The sequence below is a fragment of the Spea bombifrons genome, chromosome 2 (genome assembly GCF_027358695.1).
Source record: "Spea bombifrons isolate aSpeBom1 chromosome 2, aSpeBom1.2.pri, whole genome shotgun sequence".
NCBI lineage: Eukaryota > Metazoa > Chordata > Amphibia > Anura > Pelobatidae > Spea > Spea bombifrons.
This window is the reverse complement of record NC_071088.1, coordinates 20,478,034-20,498,361: the sequence shown is the minus strand read 5'-3', so window position 1 is coordinate 20,498,361 and position 20,328 is coordinate 20,478,034. Positions and strand designations below refer to the sequence as shown.

The following is a 20,328-nucleotide window of genomic DNA, read 5'->3' as shown; positions in this document are numbered from 1 at the left end:
TTTCCATACATTCACTCGCAGAAGCACACACCATTCTTTCCCCTAACAATCCCAAAGAGATGATCGTAAAGGGAGAAAAAAATCACTTTTACAGCAAAAATAAGTTTTGCAGTAAAAATGCAAGGGGCTCCAGGGATGACATGGTTAACTTACGTACTACAGGCTATACGGCTGATTTTTGCAGTTCATCTGGATTTCAAAAATTGCCTTCCTCTACCATTGGCTAAATTTAACCCCATGATCAAAGGGATCATGGGGTTAAAATTTAGTATCGGCCATTTTTAAAAAGGGAATGTGACTTTTTATAGCTGTATGATCACTGTGGTAACATTGGCTACCACAGTGATCATTTAGCTAGAATACTTAAACTTTTTTTTTTTTTTTTAAGTTAAACCAGTTTATGTTTAGATAATTTAATTTGGGGGTCTCTAGGCAATTTTGATCTTTATTTATCTGCCTTTAGAGACCCCCAAATCAGTTTTTTTACTTTTTTTGTACATTTTTATTTTTTTAACATAATATTTTTTATTCTTTTTTTACAAGCATTATACCGTTGGAAAGGTGAGGCGATTACCTTTCCAACGGTATATGTTGGGGGTATGTAGCTGCTCAGATGCCTGAGATACAGGCATCTAAGCAGCATCCCCCCATACCGTGAAAACTGACAATTGTCAGTTTTCAATAAAGTTGCGCGGTGACGTCATCGCGTCATTACGCGCGACGTCACCGGCCGGATCGGGTGGTCCCAGTGATGCCCTTCAAAATGAGGGGCAGATCGCCGGGGTAGGTGGTGATGGGGGTCCACAGACCCCCATCAAGGTAGGAGAGTGCTAGCAACGGCATGGTGCCGTCGTTAGCACCTGACTGGGACTGCTAGCGACGGCACCATGCCGTCGTTAGCAGTCAAGGGGTACGCCCAGTCGGGACCGGACTGACTGGGCCTATGCGGCCTCATTAACGCAGGGCATAAGGGGCACCTGCCCCTTAAGCCCGCCGCAACTGCGACCGGGTCTGCCACTCTAAGGGGCCGGGAAGCCCCCACTAGGGCCGGCCTTACGGGTGTGCGGCCGCACAGGGTTTAAATTAAAACATCGGGAGGTTTTTTGTTGTTACTTTATTTAACATCCTCCATGTTAAATAAAGTTTTTGTTAACTTTATTTAACATGGAGGATGTTAAATAAAGTTAAAAAAAAAACAACCTATGTTTTAATTTAAGCCCTGTGTGGCCGCAGACCCCTAAGGCCGGCCCTGGTGGGGGCTTTCCGGCCCATTAGAGTGGCGGACCCGGTCGCAGTTGCGGTGGGCTTAAGGGTCCCTACGTTAATGCGGCCGTAGAGGCCGCATAGGCCCAGTCAGTCCTGACTGGGCCTATTTTAAGGTAGGGGCCTGGAGCTGCAGCTCCATCGGTCCCCAAGTCAATCTGGCCCTGCCGCGGGCCCGGTCGCAGTTGCTGCTTGCTCCGGCAACAAGGTAAGTAGGGTGAGGTAGGGGGTGCAGTGAGAAGGGGCAGATAGGGGTTAGATAGTGAGAAATGGGGAGAGGGGATAGATAGTATAGAGGGGGTACATATTGAGAAGTGGGGAAGGAGGTACATAGTGAAAAGGGGGAACATAGTGAGAAAGGGCAGATAAGATGGGGAGAGGGGGAATGCATATGAGAATGAATGAATAAATGTGTGGATGAATTGTGTGAATGCGTATGACAATTAATGAATTCATGTGTGGATGAATTGCTTGAATGATTTGTGAGACTGCATTAATGAATGTGTTAATGATTTGTGTGAATGAGTGAGTAAATGCAAAGATGGTACATAAAGGGTGGGCTTTAACAATAAATAAATAAAAATGGGCTGCTCAGGCTTAAATGCCCGGGCCTATTTTTTGTCCCAGTCCGGGCCTGTTTGTAACTATGTTAGTATGTTACTGTGTGTTAATATGTCTGTAAAAAAAAAAATAAATAAAAAAAAATAAAAAAACACAAAACAAAAAAAACTGGCTCCTAAATCCAAACCAAATTTCTCAACACATTAATACATGGGAGATAACATCACAACAGAGACATTATTTCATTTTATAAAAAGTCTTGTTTACAATTAATTATATTTCTGTGCTCTTGTGTGTAAATTTTAGGGGACATCTGCCGGTATGTGTAGTTTTTATAACATTTCTTCATTTATTTATTTTTTACTTGTTATGCAGATATATAATTATTTTGCACCACACAACAAGGGACACAATGGGTGTTATGTATAAAAAGTAATTCTGAAACAAAGTTTCAAATTATGAATAGCTAAATTACACAACGCTTTAAGAGAACATGAAATCATTATCTTGTGTACCAAGCATTAATAAAGGAATGGTTGTGTGATAGGTCTAATTAAGTACTTAATACATAGATATTAAGGGGTATCTTCAGTGTTTGGCACATGTTCTGAAATAATACAATTGACACCTGGGTACTGTGTATAAATGGGGCAATAACACTGCATTTTCAGCCACAGTGAGAAAAATGGAAAGACAGGCATGCCAGCATTTCACATTTCCAATGTGGATTCCTTTTTTTGTATGGATGCCCAGACATCAATAGATGCGGAACAGAATTATTATAATTACCGTATTGGCTCGAATATAGGCCGCACTTTTTTCCCCCACTTTAAGTTTTTAAAGTGGGGGTGCGGCCTATATTCGGGCTCTAGCGCCCGACGCCCGGGACATGCAGTCCCGGGCGCCGGGCAGGCAGCGGGGTTAAGATACAGATCCCCCGCAGCGGTGCAGGGGACCTGCATCCTTCTCCCCGATACGCTCAGACAGCCTCCCCTGCCAGCACTTCCCACGGGGGGGGGGGCCGGCACGGGAGGCTATCTAAGCGTTTTACCTCTGCCCACCCCCGACTTACCGGAGCAGACTCCCGGGTGTCTTGCGGGGCCGGCGGGAGACATTTACGCAATACGCGCATGCAACTTCCGGTACCGGAAGTTGCATACGCGTATTGCGTAGATGTCCCTCGCCGGCCCCGCAAGATACCCGGGAGTCTGCTCCGGTAAGTCGAGGAGGGGGGGGGCAGAGGAGGACAGCGGCAGCGTATCGCGGGGAGGGAGGACAGCGGCAGCGTATCGCGGGGAGGGAGGACAGCGGCAGCGTATCGCGGGGAGGGAGGACAGCGGCAGCGTATCGCGGGGAGGGAGGACAGCGGCAGCGGATCTCGGGGAGGGAGGACAGCGGCAGCGTATCGCGGGGAGGGAGGACAGCGGCAGCGTATCGCGGGGAGGGAGGACAGCGGCAGCGTATCGCGGGGAGGGAGGACAGCGGCAGCATATCGCGGGGAGGGAGGACAGCGGCAGCGTATCGCGGGGAGGGAGGACAGCGGCAGCATATCGGGGGGGGACAGAGTGGCAGCATGTTTTTTTTTGGTGCTTTTTTAAAGAAAAAAAACTTTTTCTTTAAAAAAGCACCAAACTTTTAGGGTGCGGCCTATATACGGGGGCGGCCTATATCCGAGCCAATACGGTATTATCAGAAAGCCAGGATGGAGGTTGACTGCCTCTTCTTTCCTTTTGTGATGTTCCTTTTTTCCTGGGAGCTCAGTGTTCCACACATGAGTCACTAAATATAAACTAGCAGAAACTGTAATTATACATTAAATTATACATTTTACTCCTAAATGCCTAAATTCTGTTACATAAATCACTACCAATAGGTCACAAAATCAGATAAAATGTGACCCTCCTTTGCTTTTTTTTTTTTTTTTTATTAATCACATCAAAGATTAGTTTTCAAATAAATTGTACCATTTTCTTTTGTAAAAGTAATACCTTTTGCATCATATATGGAAACTGTGTTTGTATGTTAGCCCAATATATTAAACGAACACCTGGACTCTTGCTCAGTCTTCTAGACAAACCAATGGCGGAAGTCTCGCGTGAGTACATGAGTTAGACGACTTCTCATCAACGTAATGCTCTATCCATGTATAGTGAGTGCTGTTGATTGATCAGAGACCCATCAAAAATTGTTTGGGGGGAAAAAAGTGCAAGAAACTGTCTGATCCCTGCTGTCATGGAGGGGATCCCCCAGCTGGAAATAAAATTAAAAAGAAATAATACCCTACACACCTCTTATTTTTAGAAATGGGATGATCACCCTCAGCGTTTAAAAAAAACCTATGTATGTTGAAGACGCATTAATATATTTAGTGGTATTTTGGCAGCGCTAAACATATCTGTTATGGCTGATAATGGCAAAAGGTAAAGAGATATTAAAACTTGCAATCACCTTAACAGGAAATAAGGTAATCCGAACACTGAAGAGGATTTTTTTTTTTATTTGACTCTCCACATAATTAAAAAAAGCTGCATTTTGATCAAGCACATCCAAGGAATAGATACATACACCCCACACTCCAGCCATCTTGCAGGATTCATGCACACAAAGGGATATACAAATTTCTGGATTTAATTTTCCTGTCCGAAATGGGCATTAGGGAGCGTGTCTGTTTCACCAAAAATGTTACTAGGAGTAACGTTACCCCAATAGTTCTATATGTTAAAAACATAACATAGCTTTCTGTATTGTTATATATTTGTAGAAAGTAAGGAAGCAGACATCCGCTGTTACGGTTAGACTCCTCCGTGCAGGCGACGTGCAGGTAATTTTTATTACACAGTACACAAGAAGGAGTAAAAATTAATCCGTGGCAAGTAATATGCGCCTCTGTACCCCAGGGAGGGGCGCATCCAGTGGCTGTTATCAAGAGCGATTAACGTAATACATAAAAGTACTGAAAAGATTTAAGAATAGTCAGATTTTCATTGTCCTGCAGGAAGGATTGTGTAGAACGGACACCTGTCATTCAGGAACAGCTTTATCTTGGAATTGTATGCCCTCCACATGCTTACAGGTAAATATTTTCATTTTTCACATGGTTATCAATTTGCATTTTTTATTTAATTACTTTTAATTGACATGAACAGTCTTACCAACATCAATAATGTATCGCCAGACATTTTGAAGATGCGTTTGGTATTAACTCTTAAAAGGTACCATTGTGTTTGCAGTCCTCTGTGACAGCATATATATATTAACGGAACACCATGTTCTTTTAACACCATTTGCCTCAGGCTTCAGTATAAAGATATCAACCAAATATTACCATTTAAACTTCGTAAGATTTAGGTTTATAATACAGGATGATTTCCTTGAGTCCATCTAAGGAAATTCCATATCTAGAGCACGACTCGTCAGAACCAGTCTGAGTGATCTTGGTTGTATAAGACTGTTGTCTTTTTCTCTTTAATTAATTAACAAGGAAAAATAAATGTATGTACATAATAAACATATGTAAATAAAAGGGATACATAATAATATGGAGTCTAAAAAGCATTGTCATTTGGTTTTCCCACACTGAAGTTTGAAACAATATGGCAGAAAAGGCACCATTATGCAGGGGGCTCTTTGGAATCACCCTTGTAATAGGAACACCATAAGCACTCATACTTGGAGTGCAGCCTCTGTTTGCTACTTAGAGGAGGAGAACGTTAAGATCACACAATAAAGAAAAGAAAAAAACTTTAAAAGGGAGAAACATAATAAATGGAGAAAATATAGAGAGTAGAGCAGAGTAATAATTTACTTTTTTTTTTCTCCCCATCCACCATCAAAGCATGAACAGAAGATAAAACAACCCAACAAAGCCGCCTCCAACCTCTAATGCTGCACATAGGCCATGCAGTTAGATTGCCAGGCTTTGGGCAAGAACGGCATCCCTGTATAACTCTAGCGAGCAGTGACTTTCTCCTTTAACGGGAATCTCAAAGGCAACACCAACAGATACAAAACAAAATGTCTGAAGCCGCGTTTCTCAAGCAATGGACAAGGCAAACTCTCACATCCCTAGCGATGGCACCCTTCTCGCTTATGCCCTTTCAGTTAGGACAACAGTTCAGAGGATTTGGTCTCCGTGTCACTATCGCTCAGGTAGCTTCGTGGGGAGTACTTGGATCGGTATGTGCTTTCAAAGTTATCCCGCTCTTCATCCGATCTGTCGTAGTTCAGCGGTTTCCGATAAGACGGGGGACTGGAGAAGGAAATAAATAAAAGTTAATTTAAGTGCATGATAATTTAAACGGCCATGCAGAGACTATAAAGAGATCCTTCGCTTTCCATGAAATAATTCTACCAATCAAATAATCATCAGACTTTAGACATGCATGAACTTCAGTGCTCTAGCAACAATATAAAACTCATAGAGAAAGCTCATTAATATACACCGTTTACGCTGTGTAGTCACAATAAACTAATTATCTCATAATTTACATTAGTGTCACATGTAGAACACGGGTGCTTACTAACAGACATTAAAATGCATCACATCTGACTACCTTGCTTCATTATAAAAGCCTTTAGAGTGGAAATAATCAAACCTCGACCCAAGACAGATTAGGACAAATCATATCATGTGAACTACAAATAGGAGCTACTCATCATAGGAGGAAATGGGCAATTTAAATAAGTAAATCCAACAATTTCAAACATCCAGATCACACACAAATAGAAACTCTGATGAGACTCGATGAGGAGTACGATGTAAAAAATTCCCGGCATCATCTTCCCAAATCTACTTAAGAAAATAATAACTAGATGGCAGACTGTAACTTTGACAGAACTTTAATTAAAAGGAATTAAGAGAATTTGTTTTTCTTTAAACAAAAAATATATATAACGCTTCCAGTTTATAATAATATTTAAATCTGTTAATGCCAAGAACAAATTCTTGGCTCTTTTTCCAAATTTGCAAAATAATTATTCACTATATGGCAACTTTGATTTTTTTTTTTAGGCAATAAAAGCAACAGCTGTTCCCGTGCCCACCCCCCACCCGCTATCTCCGGTGACATCAGCTGTGTTTTTGGGAACTGTGCACAAGCAGCATGTTTTAAACCATCCTTAAGAAAATGCCTTTGATCCTGTACATGTGTTAAATCACTATTGTTCCATTTCCCTTCCACGTTTTTGCCGACATTACATTTATTAATAGAAGTCAGCATATTCTGAAGCAGAGCAGAATGCTGTATCCTTTTAAGACATGGTGCCAGGCGGAAATGAACTATGGAGGCTGAGCCAACAAGGCAAGGTCTCCCATAGTGTTAGTGGTCTGATCGGGAAAATTTACGCTCTCCCCTTTACCTGTCCCATAGGGGCAGCTGGCTCACTATTACGCGGCATAGGGGCCGTTGTCTATACAGTATTGCTGTATTGTAGAGAATCAGAACCTGTATATACCTCTCAGTTTAGTTTTAGGGGGTGCAGCAGTTTTGGGTTTGTAGCAAAAGAAATTTTTAGAAGAAAAGGAATATTTATGAAGACATTTCATCATATCCAACCCACGAAAGATTTTGATCTCAAAGACAGACTGTCCCTTCTAATAAAGGAAACACTTGGGAAATATGGCAATAAAGCACCCACATTTTTATATTACAAAAAAAAAAAAAAACCAGAACACCACCTAAAACAGAAATATTGGTGGCGGTAGGGATAGTTTGCAGGAAAATATTATAGATAATTTCAAAGTGAAATGCAAAATGCTACAGACAGTAATTGCTAAAAATAATAGCAATAAATGCACCCCCCTCTTGATTTTCTACCCCTATGATTCTTCATTCGGCTTCAAAATGCACCCTCCAGGCAAAAACAAATTGTGTTGAAGTCGTGCAAATTGCAAGCACGCCAGAGTATTAATCCAGATCAATGAGCGGAGGGAGATTGAAAAGCGGAGGATCTGTCAGGGAATTTGCTGCTTTTCCCCTCGGAGGATTCTCCTAACTGAACAAACAAATGAACACGCGCAGCCCATCAGCCCGCGTGCAGGTGGAGGGCTTGTGTAAGATGTCAATTCTGTGTATGTTACATATACCTCTAATGTCGTATCTCCAGGCTACACGAACAGAGGCAGATTATTATCTGACATGCTAGGAGGAACTATTGCTAAGGTTAATTAGCATCTCTTATTCAACAATGTATTATTTTCTCTCTGAGAGAAGAGGACTAGATAATGACATTGAAACAGATGCAATTTTGACATAATATAATCCTAGATATAAGGTGCTGATTGAACGGTCGAAGAACATTATTTCAATAACTTTGCTGTTGATGTAATCTGTATCTAAAATCAGGGTTTATCTGTGTTTTTCAAATTAAATGGCAATGTTAACGTCAAAAAAATATATATTAATGTTGTACTTCGCCATTGCCTTCAGGACAGATGACCTCGATATGGTGTGGTAGTTGTGAAGAACTTTCAGGGGCAATACAGAATCTGTAATTGTCTGATATCTGTAATAGTTTATAATAAGAAGAAAAAAAAGGTTTACTCCAAAGAACATTAAACAAATAATTAAAAGGAAGAAGATGAATAGATGAATATAGGTTTTACGCGGCAACCTGGGCCTTTTCTGTTTTTTTTTTTGTTTTTTTTTTAATAAAGAAGTGCACCGGGCAAGTACCAAGTAAAAAAACTAAAATAAAAAAAAAATAAAGTCTGTATTTATATTCCAGATGTACTGACCCAGACACAAACATCTGGAGGCCTCATAGGCCAAATAGGGGCAGAAAACATGTGGCGGTAGGTGTAACATGCTTGAAAATGGGCAGGGAATAAACATGAGCGGGGGAGACATAAGCATGAGTGGGCCGCACTAGCAATACGTCCTTTCCTTTATCCCTCCTGCTTGTATAGTGCCAGATGATCATACCTTATCTGCCTTATGGAGAATCCAATAAGAACTGAAAATGAAAAAGTGCAATGTAAACCTGAAACAACGCTGTGCTATCTCCCACCTGGCGCTAAACACATTGTAATAAGCATACGGGAAGCTAGATGTACCTGTAGATGGATAAGATACCCTCCCTCGTGTATACTGTGGTTTATTGGGATGTGGGAGAGTATGAGACATAAGGGGTTAAATGTACCCTGCATTTGGGGAGAGAAGTCATAGGCCTGTAACTATGTCTAGATTCCATGGAACCTCATCAGAAGCATCCATGCACTAGATATAAGATAAACAATGTAAGCAGTTTGCATTATTAGCTAATGAAAGCAAGACACGTTGAAATCTTTTAACTATTCCACCTACTCTGCAGAACAAAACTTTTTTGCAACTAAACGTAGCTTTAGAAAGATCATTCCTAGGACTATTGAATACCCAAACCCTTCCAGGAAATAAATTTAGCCTCATTCATATTTCAGGAACAGTTCATTGTTATGCGACACAAAAGCAGGCGCTGACAGGTTGTTGCCGTAGAAACTGAAAAGGTCTCTTACAAGTTTGTGTTTTTATGTGATTAACTATTTAGTCTAAGTGGCAGATTTTCTAAGGTTTATTTGCTTAACACACTAGAGCGCACAATTAATGACAGTCCCTTTAATCTAACATGAGGGGAACATTATGTCATAACCGATGTAAGCATGCAAATATATACAATAATACCTTTATGATACCTAAAAATAGGCTGCCTGCGCGTTTTACGGCTTCTGTTGAAAGATTTCCTCGTTCTTCCCTCTTAATAGTTTGAAGACGTAGAAATTAAATGTATGTGATCTCATTCCATTCTAGCCATAGCAGCCTTTATCTGCATTAAATTCAATTACACTGCAGTTAACTATCTTCATCTAAGAGGGCAGCATCAAGAACACATGGTGGAATTAGCCCATAATAATCCATAAGGGCATTCCAATATGGCTTTCTAATTACCAAAAGGTACCAAAGCGTGCTTAAGATAAGTGTTAAGTATCATCTGGACACACATTTGTGTTGATGGAACCTAATATAGTAATGCTCATGCTTTACCTATTATTATCCATCCTTCCATGTAGAATCTTAACGGTGCCATCTATTTATAGCTAATCCAAATATTTGCCAAACTGCCGGAGAGTTGCTAATGCCTGAGCAAGAAATCTTAATTAATATATTATAAAGGGCGACATTTCATTAGTATCTTTAAAACACCTTAATTATACTTCTTAATTACAAGTGAAAGGCGCCAAATTGTGCCTGCCGGCTCATGGTAATGCATACAGATCCCCTGCCTTTGCACGACAGTTGTTGCCCTAGATCTTCTCGGAAAGTTCTTTTGGTTCTTAGGGGTATTGGGAAGTTGGGAAAGCTGTATATGCACCCCTTCTCTAAAAAGGCATTAGCATGCAGCTTGTCCTCGCTAGTGCCTGCTGCGGGTAGATAATCACCGGATAAAGCATTTAGCAGCTAGCTGTGTCACAATCTTCTTATAAGACTGAAATTTACCGTTTTCTAGACTAGCAAGGAAAACTTACACGATGATTTCATATTAACCTCTTATGTTTCTAAGATGTCATTCATCTTCACTTTATCGGATGTAATCTTCTGGAGAAACGAAAGGGTTTGCGATTATATGCATCGCTACCCTTATGTCTTGATTTTCTTTTAATGAATGAAATATCGGCATTAGTGTAACAAAGCCTAGTGTTCATCGGACTAAAAAGAAAACTGGAGCCATGTTTGCAATGCATGCCCCCTCCCGGTCTCTGGGTTCATCAATCCATGTTGGGACCAAAGCCAGAAACACCAGGATGACATTAATAATAATAAATTATAGACCTGAAAGGCTTGTTAAATATTTAAAAAGAGTAGTGCAATGAGTTTGCTTCTATCCCACCAATGTTGGTGTAGATTGGTGACATTGTTATATGCCAAGGTAAGTATTCGGCAGCCCCGGAATTACAGCCGTCATAGGCTACAAACCATGGCTGAGCGAGTATGATGGGACACAGTAGTACATAGCACGGTGTGCTAGAAGTGGAACAAAAAACCAGGATTGTAGAAATTTACATTCTCACAGAACTGAATGGGTTACTCAATGATGTGCAAGATTGCAGCAATGAGACCATGGTTGATAAAGCAGGCGGCAGGAGCTGAAAAGTGCTCCCACTGTGCCGATTAATTCTCAGTCTGTTCACTCACTAGCTCTCATGACACACAGAACTATACGATGCTAAGCAAAAAGCGGCTTTTTCAACAAATATGTAGAGAGACGGAATATTTGCATATCCCTGGATCACCAAGATACTTCTTTCCGGGACTATAAGCATTGAGGTCACTCGGTGGGGGTGCAGGAGCTGAGCAGACTGCCAGAACAGAGCTCTGATGTTCCATGGGAAATGGAGCTCCGCACATTAACGCGGATAGAGCCACTATAGGTCGCTTATTCAACATTTATGTCCAGGTAAATGGTTCCTGAGAGGCACATGGACAGAACAGTTATCATCATGTATCATACTCTGTATCATACTCTGCGGATGTGAATACGCTCAATTTCATGCTGTTAAAGCCTGTTTTTTACCATGTTTTCTGGTTTGTTACTGGGATCTGCTTTAGAGTCCAGAGGCTGTTGATCAGTTAAATCATGTCAAACCATTCTAGTATTCCTCTTTTAGGAAGGTCAGTGCTTTTCTGACACACAAATTCCTCTTTTACCTTTTTCCACTTCCCGATGTCCCATACTTCTCATGCCAAGACTTCTCAAGGAGTGCCCTTCCCCAACTTATCTCCCCTTATTCAACCAGCTGGTCAACTCTCCTCCTCAACACTGACTCTCTTCAGGTCTCCCCACCATGCCTTCTTACCCTTCAGTCAGTTTTACGTGTTTAGTAATATTAAACAATGTTCACAATGAGATACAGTTGTGTGGCTGGTCCACCTCACTCAGGTGCAAGCACTCACACCTCTTGTGCAAGCACTCACCTTTTGTTTATGCAAGTCTAAGTTGTCCGAGATGCCCTATTTGTTTCTTTCACGTTGTATAATACTTTAGAATATGATGTTATGATGTAAATAAATAACTAATGAATATATGGTTTTGCAACCCAAAGTCACAAAAATGTGCAGAGAAAAAAAAAAAGTGCTACACAAGGAATGGGAAATACCCAGAATTACATACATGCAGCCAAACATTAGTTTAGTGTACATTGTAGGGTAAAGGCCTTGGATAGCTTATTTTTCTTTTTGCACATTTAATTGTAAAAGGTATTTTGTTTCATTATAAAAAAAAAAACATAGTTAACTTGTAATACTGGTATTGGGGAATAGCCCAACAGGTTATAGCAATAAACCTGGTATTCAGTGGGCTTCTTTATTTACATATTGTATATGTCCTACAACGTTACACAAATAGCTATTAATAGGTCGCGTAAAAAGTACATTTCTCTCCATAACTATGCCTCCTAAAGGAAAATCACACAACAATAGCTTATATTATCCAGGTTATGTTCACATCTACAAAATGGTGGGCTTTTTATACTTCAGAAGTGAGAATAAAAGTGCATGTACGTTATTGTGTGAGGATATGTTATTGTATTGTATTGGTATCCCACCAATGCATTCTTTCATTAAAGCTGTTTGATCAAATATTGTTAAACAAGATTAAATTAGCAGTTTGGAAACAGAACGAACTTGCGATCAACAACCATGTAATTTTCTGTAATGGAAAATATATTAGAAAAAGACACTATAAAACTGAACATATGGATTACTAGCCCCAATGTAGGAGTCTGCAAACAACCGAGAAATCCATTCTATTTACATATGGAAATTATAAAATTTGCAATGCCCTTTGCTGTCCTTACTCAGGCAAAATTCTGTAAACTGCTAAAAATGAATAATACTAAACACGCTTGTTGCGTCAGTTTCAGGCAGAAATGGCCAGAGCCTTATCAAGTAACTGTGAAATATGAAGCAAACCAGTTAAAATGACCATATTCATTAATCACAAAAAAACCCACACATCCTGAGTAAGTGTTAGTAATCCACTCCGTGCAGATCATGCGAAGTCCACAATTACAAGCAAACACCTACTGCTTTAATCACTTTCGGGACGGTACAGATACTTCATCACGAGACTATCCACCTGTTTCTTCCTCTTCTTGTCCTCTTTTTTAGTTTTTTTGCTGTTCTCTCCTTCTCTGCCCCCCTGAGACTTTTCCTCATCTGATTCGCGATTTCTGTGTTTTGGGCCCTTTTTAATGCTACCTGCACTACGGTAGGACACTGTAGATCCTGACGACGAGTCAGATTCTGATGAAGAAGATGATGACGATGACGACGACTCTGGCTCCTTTTTCTTGGACTTCCTCTTTGATTTCTTGGAGTGCTTCTTAGATTTTCTCTTCTTGCGTTCATCATTTGACTCAGACTCAGAGCTGCTCTTCCGAGATCTGCTTTTTCTACTTGGGGCTCTAGAAAAGTCCATGGCGGAAGCTGACCTTTTGATCCCAGAGGATGATTCGGTATTCTCTCTCTCTAAACCCTTCAAACTCCTCACACTTTTTGCATCATTATCATCATCTTCAGAATCAGGATCCAGACTCTTCCTCTTGAATTTTATAGGTTTGTAGTTCAGTACTTCATTAATGGCAGCTTCTAAATCTGGATCCAAATAGCTTCGGTGTCCGACAGGCTGAAGATCTCTGCTTTCTGTTTCAATCTCATCTGAAGCTGGTGTTCTGGCCCGGGGAGGTACTGAAAAACTACGCCCAGACTGGTGACTATAAATGGACCTAGCATCACTGAAGGCAACGCTAACAGAATCATCAAAATCATCCAGGGAGCTTCTCGTCAGAGACAGACGAGTGTCAGAACGATTTCCTATAGAAGAACGCTCTGATACATAGTCTGAACGTCGACTGAGTGAAGGGCTTAAAGACGGAAGGCCACTGCGGGGCTCGTCTAGTTTGGATGTACTACGCCTTAAACTAGGTGGGCTTGAAATACCAAAGCTAAGAGTTGATTTTGTTTCATCTTCATCTTCTATACCACGTCTACTCGATATTCTGCTGGATACAACTGACACTTTATCAAAATCTGGGCTCGTCACAGACCACCTCTTGTCAAGGCCTCTCCTTGCTCGACTTGAAGCTTCGGTAAATGCTTGAGAAACCAGAGATGCTCGGTCATCAAGGTCCTCACTGCCTTGGGATTTCCTCCAAGAATTAACAGAGAGCGTTTCATCAAGCGCACTTCCTGAAGAGTCCTTCTGAACCTTACGGAATGACCTATCTGGAGAATCTGGTCTTTCTTTGAGAGCAGAGAACAGAGACTCCTCATCGCCTTTCCCACCTATAGAGTCCTTAAGGTTTGATCTCTTTCTATAGCTGAGGGAGCTCATAACGGACACTGGTCTCTCCTCCAACTCCTTGACTGGTTTAACTGATTTTACCTCTTTTCCCTCCTTCAGCTCTGTGCTTTGGCTAAGCCTTTGATTTTTGAAAATATAAGGGTTGTAGGTGAATGAGAAAATCCAAAGAAAGTAAAGAAGATAGAAACAGTTAAAAAAAAACATAGTACAAAGAATGGAAGAAATACAAAATAAAAAGAAAAAAAAATAGAAATAAGGACAGAATACTGAAGAAAATGTATGATTATGGGTAACATGGCAGGAATGGTTAATGCCAGAACGAGTATGGAAACATACAGCCCTTATTTTGGAAAATATGGATATTTCAACAAATATCTAGAACAGTTTTAAAATATTGATTTATCACAAAAAGTCTGACATATTAGAAAGGTCTACAGTCTAACATTTGTGACCAAACAAGGAAATAATAAAAGTCCACAATGTTCCATAGTAACATAGTTTGGTGACATTGCCTGTTTGAGTTGCGGTTTTACACCAGAGTGTGACTCAGGCTGACTAGAGAATACTTTTAGATATAAAGTCTGATTGGTTTTCTGGTTAATGACGCACACGATTTGTTGATGACCCCCCGCAGAGGAATATACACAAACATTCTTAAGCGAACAAGAAAGACAGAAATAGGAATGCTTGCATCAATTACAATTTATAGGTTTGGGGAGGGATAATGCAATAACATTTGACGCGTTTCTCAAAAACAGTTGCGATTACGGTCAGGCAAGTATACATAGGTCAAGGTTGAAGGAAAGTATGGATATCATGATGTGAAGGTTACTGCAGGTAGTTTGGTATGTTTACAAACTGAATATGCACAAAATATGGCAAAACCTCAAGATTAGTACCCAGCCTGCTGCCTAACAATGTGCTAGGTAGATATTAAGCTCTATTTCAGACTTTAATTTAATTACAATTATTATCTGCCTTATTCAAACTGACCTGGAGCTCTTTAAACTGCCATCATCCGAGAAAGCTTTGGAGGAACCTTTATTTTTGGAAAGCCAGGATTTTACGCCATCCACTCGTTCTTCCAGCTCTGAATCATCATCAGAGTCTCCATCACTATGAGAAAAGTGAAATCATCAGTTATTAACAAGACAAAGTTATCACAGCCAAGGTCATGCATGCCTTATGTCTTCTGATAGGGTTAGTCACAGCATCATTCTGTCAAATATAGAGCAAAATTAGATGGGGTAAATAAATCATCATCAAGACAGGTGTGATTTTCAAACATTGCATAAAACAATGGCAAGAGCAGTGGGGGAAGAAGACTCAAGCATCCTTGAAAACAATAATAATATTCATATTATATGTGACTATCAGTAGCAGCCCATGAACCAACTTCTAAGTACACCTTCATGCCTCAGTGAGCTGCAATAACCAAACAGACTTTAAAATACCTCTTGGGGCTTGAAACAAGTAAGCATAAGTACAAGTTTAGCTAATTGTTATATCAAAACATTGTGATACAATCATCAGTGTCTTGATATAGAAAGATAGAACATAACTGACAGCAGATTTGCGGTATGCACAATTAAAACATTTAAATCTATTTTAAGAAATGAAAGTCTGCCTATTGTATTGCAATGAGTTCTACGTTCTGTGTAAGAGCTTGGGATGAACGACACCCTGTATTTTCTAAAATGATCCCCGGAAACATTCTTAGTCGCACACATAGGTTGATCGGAATACATCATAATGCCGATGCCTGAGCATTCCTCACTTGACACCAAATCAGCATACAGTGATTCACACCAACACCATGTCTCCATTCTAAACCTGATCTCACGATGCATCTTAGTCTATTGCCCCATGTCCCCTATCACTTAAACAAAGTGACCAAGCTATATATTTTAAAAGCCTGTCTGTAACATCATCAATGTGCCGTGTTTACCTGTCTTATGCAAACCAGAATGCTTTAGAGAACTGAGCTGTTCAGTGTACTAAATATCATTTATGCTGCTCGTATAGTTGATTAAACATCGCATCTGTTGCCAAGGCCGCCTACCCAGAAGTGACACACAGCATCCTCGGTCCCTTCAGCAGAAAATGTATTCATAAACAACTTCAATACAAAATATATACTACTTGTAAATGACTTATAATGTTACATACATGTCACAACGCTAAAACGCTTTCCACTGACCACGCTGCTATACAACCAGAGTGTCCCTCTTAGGGTGTATGGATTTTTGTGATGTTTGAACTTACAGACCTTATACATTGAATTAAACCTCTATATAAAACATCTTTTTCTGGAACCTTACACTATGTAGATATCAACCACCCACATCATTGTGCCTTCAAAACTCTTAAAATGCAATTAAAAATAAAAACTTGAGAGATGGACGAGGTTCTCAACAAAGCACCGCCGTAACTTAGACTCAGATTAAGGTCTGAGCTTTTACATCTGAAAAAATGGGACTAGATAGGCTGAATGGATTTCACGTGCCTTCAAATCCTATGTAATTAATTTACGGCTACACAATTATGTAATGTTACACCATCTCCCACGGTACCTTGTCACTTCTGAAAGCTACGCGGGCCATTATGGCAGCCTGGTAAAGGTTTAGGATTAAACGGGCAAGCCAATTGCTGTAAAGACAGACGCACTCAGGCAGCTGCTTGCAAACCTGAAAGCATCACGGGTAATTTAAGCCAACTCGCCTGTTACAATAATTTAAAATCAATAAATATTTCAGCAGTTCTGGCCCGCTGTCCATATTGAAGATGACTAGAACAGAAGGCTGGGCGGCAGGATAGGCTGCGAGTGAGAACGGAGATTTCAGCCAAGGCAGCGCTACATAATATTTAGTGATGCTCTGTAAAGAAAACTCATTTGCAGCCGTTGAGTATATTAAAAAGAGCCTGTCACGGAAATGTGTCATCAGCCCAACTCTTCAGCCTCACATCGGCAGCTGGTACCATTCATCTGGGAGATTGCTTTCCAGACACGTTAGAAAAAAAATATTAAAAAAGGCAAGAACATCAGAAAGAGAAGATGTTCTTAAAGAGATTTTCCCACTAAAGAGGGGGGTTGATTTTTTAAAGTAATGACCGGCTCAATTGTTATATAAAAGCACCAGTCGTATTATTTAGTGCCCGTGTAAAATGTGTGACTTTTGTGGGTCTATGATGGAATAAAATACATCAATGTGGTTAAGCACTGCTTGAATTCCTACGAAGGCGCTCCGTTTGGGACAAGCAAATATAGTGATCATCTACAAATGACACCAGAGACTTTTGCCTTCTCCGCTGGACTACTTAACCCCAAATTTCAACAACTCCCACCAACAATCCACTAACAGTACACTACCTATTTAGTAGACACAATCTAGATAGCCCAAATGCAGTGCTCAATTTGCAAAGTTTTGTTGGCAGATGGGAAAAATAGAAGCTAATATAAAGTTGTTTTTTTTTTGCTTTTTTAAAAAAAAGAAGATTTAGCTTTGGCCATGTTAAACAGTAAGAGCGATGTTACACGACCAATAGAGCATAGTTTGGATGCAATACAATGTTCACTATCCCCGTTCCAAATGCAACGTTTTCTTTGAATAAAGTTCACAGAAAGAAAATAAGACAATCCCTCACATTTCCAAGCCACAGGGGATTACAAATATTTTATATATAAAGTATTTAAGTTTTTTTCCCTTCTTCTTTACAAAGTTTGAAAGAGAAGCATATAATCAGTGCCACAATTCTAACACAGAGCTTAAATGTCAAAAACCCAAGCTTCAAAAAAAAAAATAAAAAAAAAATAAAAAAATTAAAGAGCCTGTATATTTTAGGCCATAAAAAAAATAATAAAAGCAATAAAATTTGCGCTCCATTTATAGAGACATTACAAATGGCTAGGGCTGTCATTTTAGAACAACAGTCCCCCAAAGTAAACGGGAAAAGATGGAGTGTAAGAATTGGCCTTATTTAACGACTCTCTCCTCTGAGATGAATAACAATTTGATGGGTCGAGTAAACAGTGTGTTTAAAGCTAGTATGGGGAACCAGAGGCCATTATTACTTCCAGTTTGACTTACACCTACACCGGGACCCTGCAAAACTTGTAAATCCACTTGACGTAGCTGTGCCATAAACTGCTGCCACCTCCCGGCATTGTGAAACATCCATCACCCCCCTCCTGCCCCAGCATAGCGCTGATCTGATTTCCGACATCGCCGCGTCGCTTTGCTAAATCCGTTCCCTGCATGCTTAAAGCACTTTCTCGCTATGCTGGCTGAATACAGAGCAGCCTCCTGCCCTCATTATGTGCGGAGGAAACAGCAACTGTAGCCGCGCTCTGAGCAAATCGAAATCATTTTTTACCTGCTTGGCAGGATAATGGTATAAACACCAACACCACATCCTTTCACCCCACAATTCCCTCCTGCCTTCCCTTCCATCCTTTTTCCTCCCTCCCGTTCTACCGAAACAATTGAGACAGCAGAGAGGAATCTCGCGGGAGAACGGCGAAACGTTGCTCAAATTGAAAGCATGTCTGGAAGCAGGTACGTGGCATTAGCTGCAATAAGCGATTTATCCGCCCGCATTAGGCTTTTTACTGTCTAGAGACAAGGGGCGCACTACGGTTCCAGCTCCTGCCTTGTAACTTAACCTCTACTTTTCCGTAGGCTCATTAAAATAGCCGTGGAATGTTATATTACACACCGTGATTTTGTAATTTCCCAGGGTAATCCCTGTACCCTTCAAATCATCTGTCAAGGACCAGGCAAAAAATGAAGGGAAAAAAAAACTGTACCTATCTACCTCACTTTTACACCTACAGTATATCCAGTAGTTTATAATTTGAATGTCTTACTTTAACATCAATTTTATTAAACAGCAAGGGGCTAGCGAGCTGCCTCCCTGGCCACCAAATGGGCAATTCTAACATATACAAGGCTGCCACTTTGCTGTGTAAGGTATGGTGCTCTATACTGTGTTTTGTAAACTCCTCTAGGCCCATCTGTCAAATAACACTGTCACGTCATACAGGTACACGCAACGCTTTGCAAATTAATTCTGTGGCTTGCTGGAGAGGATTGTGCACATTTGCATTTGCACAAAGCTCACCCAGCAGCCATATTTGTAGTTTTTATCTCAATGCCATTATGTGGAGGATCATTTAAAAATAACCTTTCCAGAAATACTTTTCCTAGCCAATTGGCTAGCACAATGTATAGGTGGAAATTCATCCCCTACAAAATGGCACCTTTTATCTGTACAAGACAGCCAACCAATGTTCAGGAATAGGGAATGCTAAGCCACATAAAATACACGATTATTCACGTTATTGCAAGTAAATATTATATATATGTGCACTCGGAGAAACAAGAACAATTACAAGCAACCTGTGTCTTTCAGGTTTATGTTAGATGAGGTTAATTCAACGGGCATGCATTTGCCGGGGCAGGAACAGGCCATGCGGTTATACAGGCAGTCAGATGGCTCTTCAGAGCGACTGCCAGGCTGTGGGGTAGATACTCTGAGCATGCAAAGGATAAGGGCCAAATCAAAAATACATGAGAGAACTTTGCATCCTCACTTTTTATTCTTTCGCTTATGATACTTGGTCACCATGTCCTGTAGACTAAAAACATGGAGATGCATGAGAAAATCAAGAACATATAAAAATAACTAATGGTGTTGAAGAAACAACGGGCCAAATAATAATAGTCTTGTGGATATTTACGGAATGGGAGTGGTAAGTCTGGAGAAGATTCCTACCTGTTAATCAAGTCTTCATTGTCATCACTCTCCATCTCATCCTCAATAGCAGCCTGAAGGTCCCCGATGCGCTTGAAGGCCAGTTTTAGATCCGATTGTAAACTTTGGTTTGCAGCTTCCAAACTCTCCAAATCCATTTCCTGCGGACAGAAAACCAACCACACGGTTACTCAGTACATTAATAACACAGTGAATCCTGGGCCATCTAGTAAAAGCCTACATTTGGTTTAATCTATTCCATAGGTAAATGGGCCAGGGCAGGTTTACAAATTGAGCTGGATACTGGGGTCTTTTCTTAATAGATAATAAGAAAATGACACCAATTACCACAACACTGTGTGTGCTCTGTATCTTGTGTTGTGATGTACACCTATGCAACAAAGCATCATATGT

General features: G+C 40.4%; 1 protein-coding gene across 1 annotated transcript in view; it reads right to left on the bottom strand.

Moving 5' to 3' along the window:
* Positions 1-4,305: 4,305 nt before the first annotated feature.
* MYO18A (myosin XVIIIA) overlaps positions 4,306-20,328 on the bottom strand; it is a 141,624-nt gene continuing 125,601 nt past the window's right edge. Inside the window, exons 39-42 of the mRNA XM_053457050.1 lie at positions 19,936-20,075; positions 19,754-19,798; positions 15,154-15,276; positions 4,306-6,073 (exon numbers count right to left, since the gene is read on the bottom strand). Of these exons, the coding sequence (XP_053313025.1) occupies positions 5,926-6,073; positions 15,154-15,276; positions 19,754-19,798; positions 19,936-20,075 (456 nt within the window). The 3' untranslated portion in view covers positions 4,306-5,925. The remainder of the gene's footprint in view (positions 6,074-15,153; positions 15,277-19,753; positions 19,799-19,935; positions 20,076-20,328) is intronic.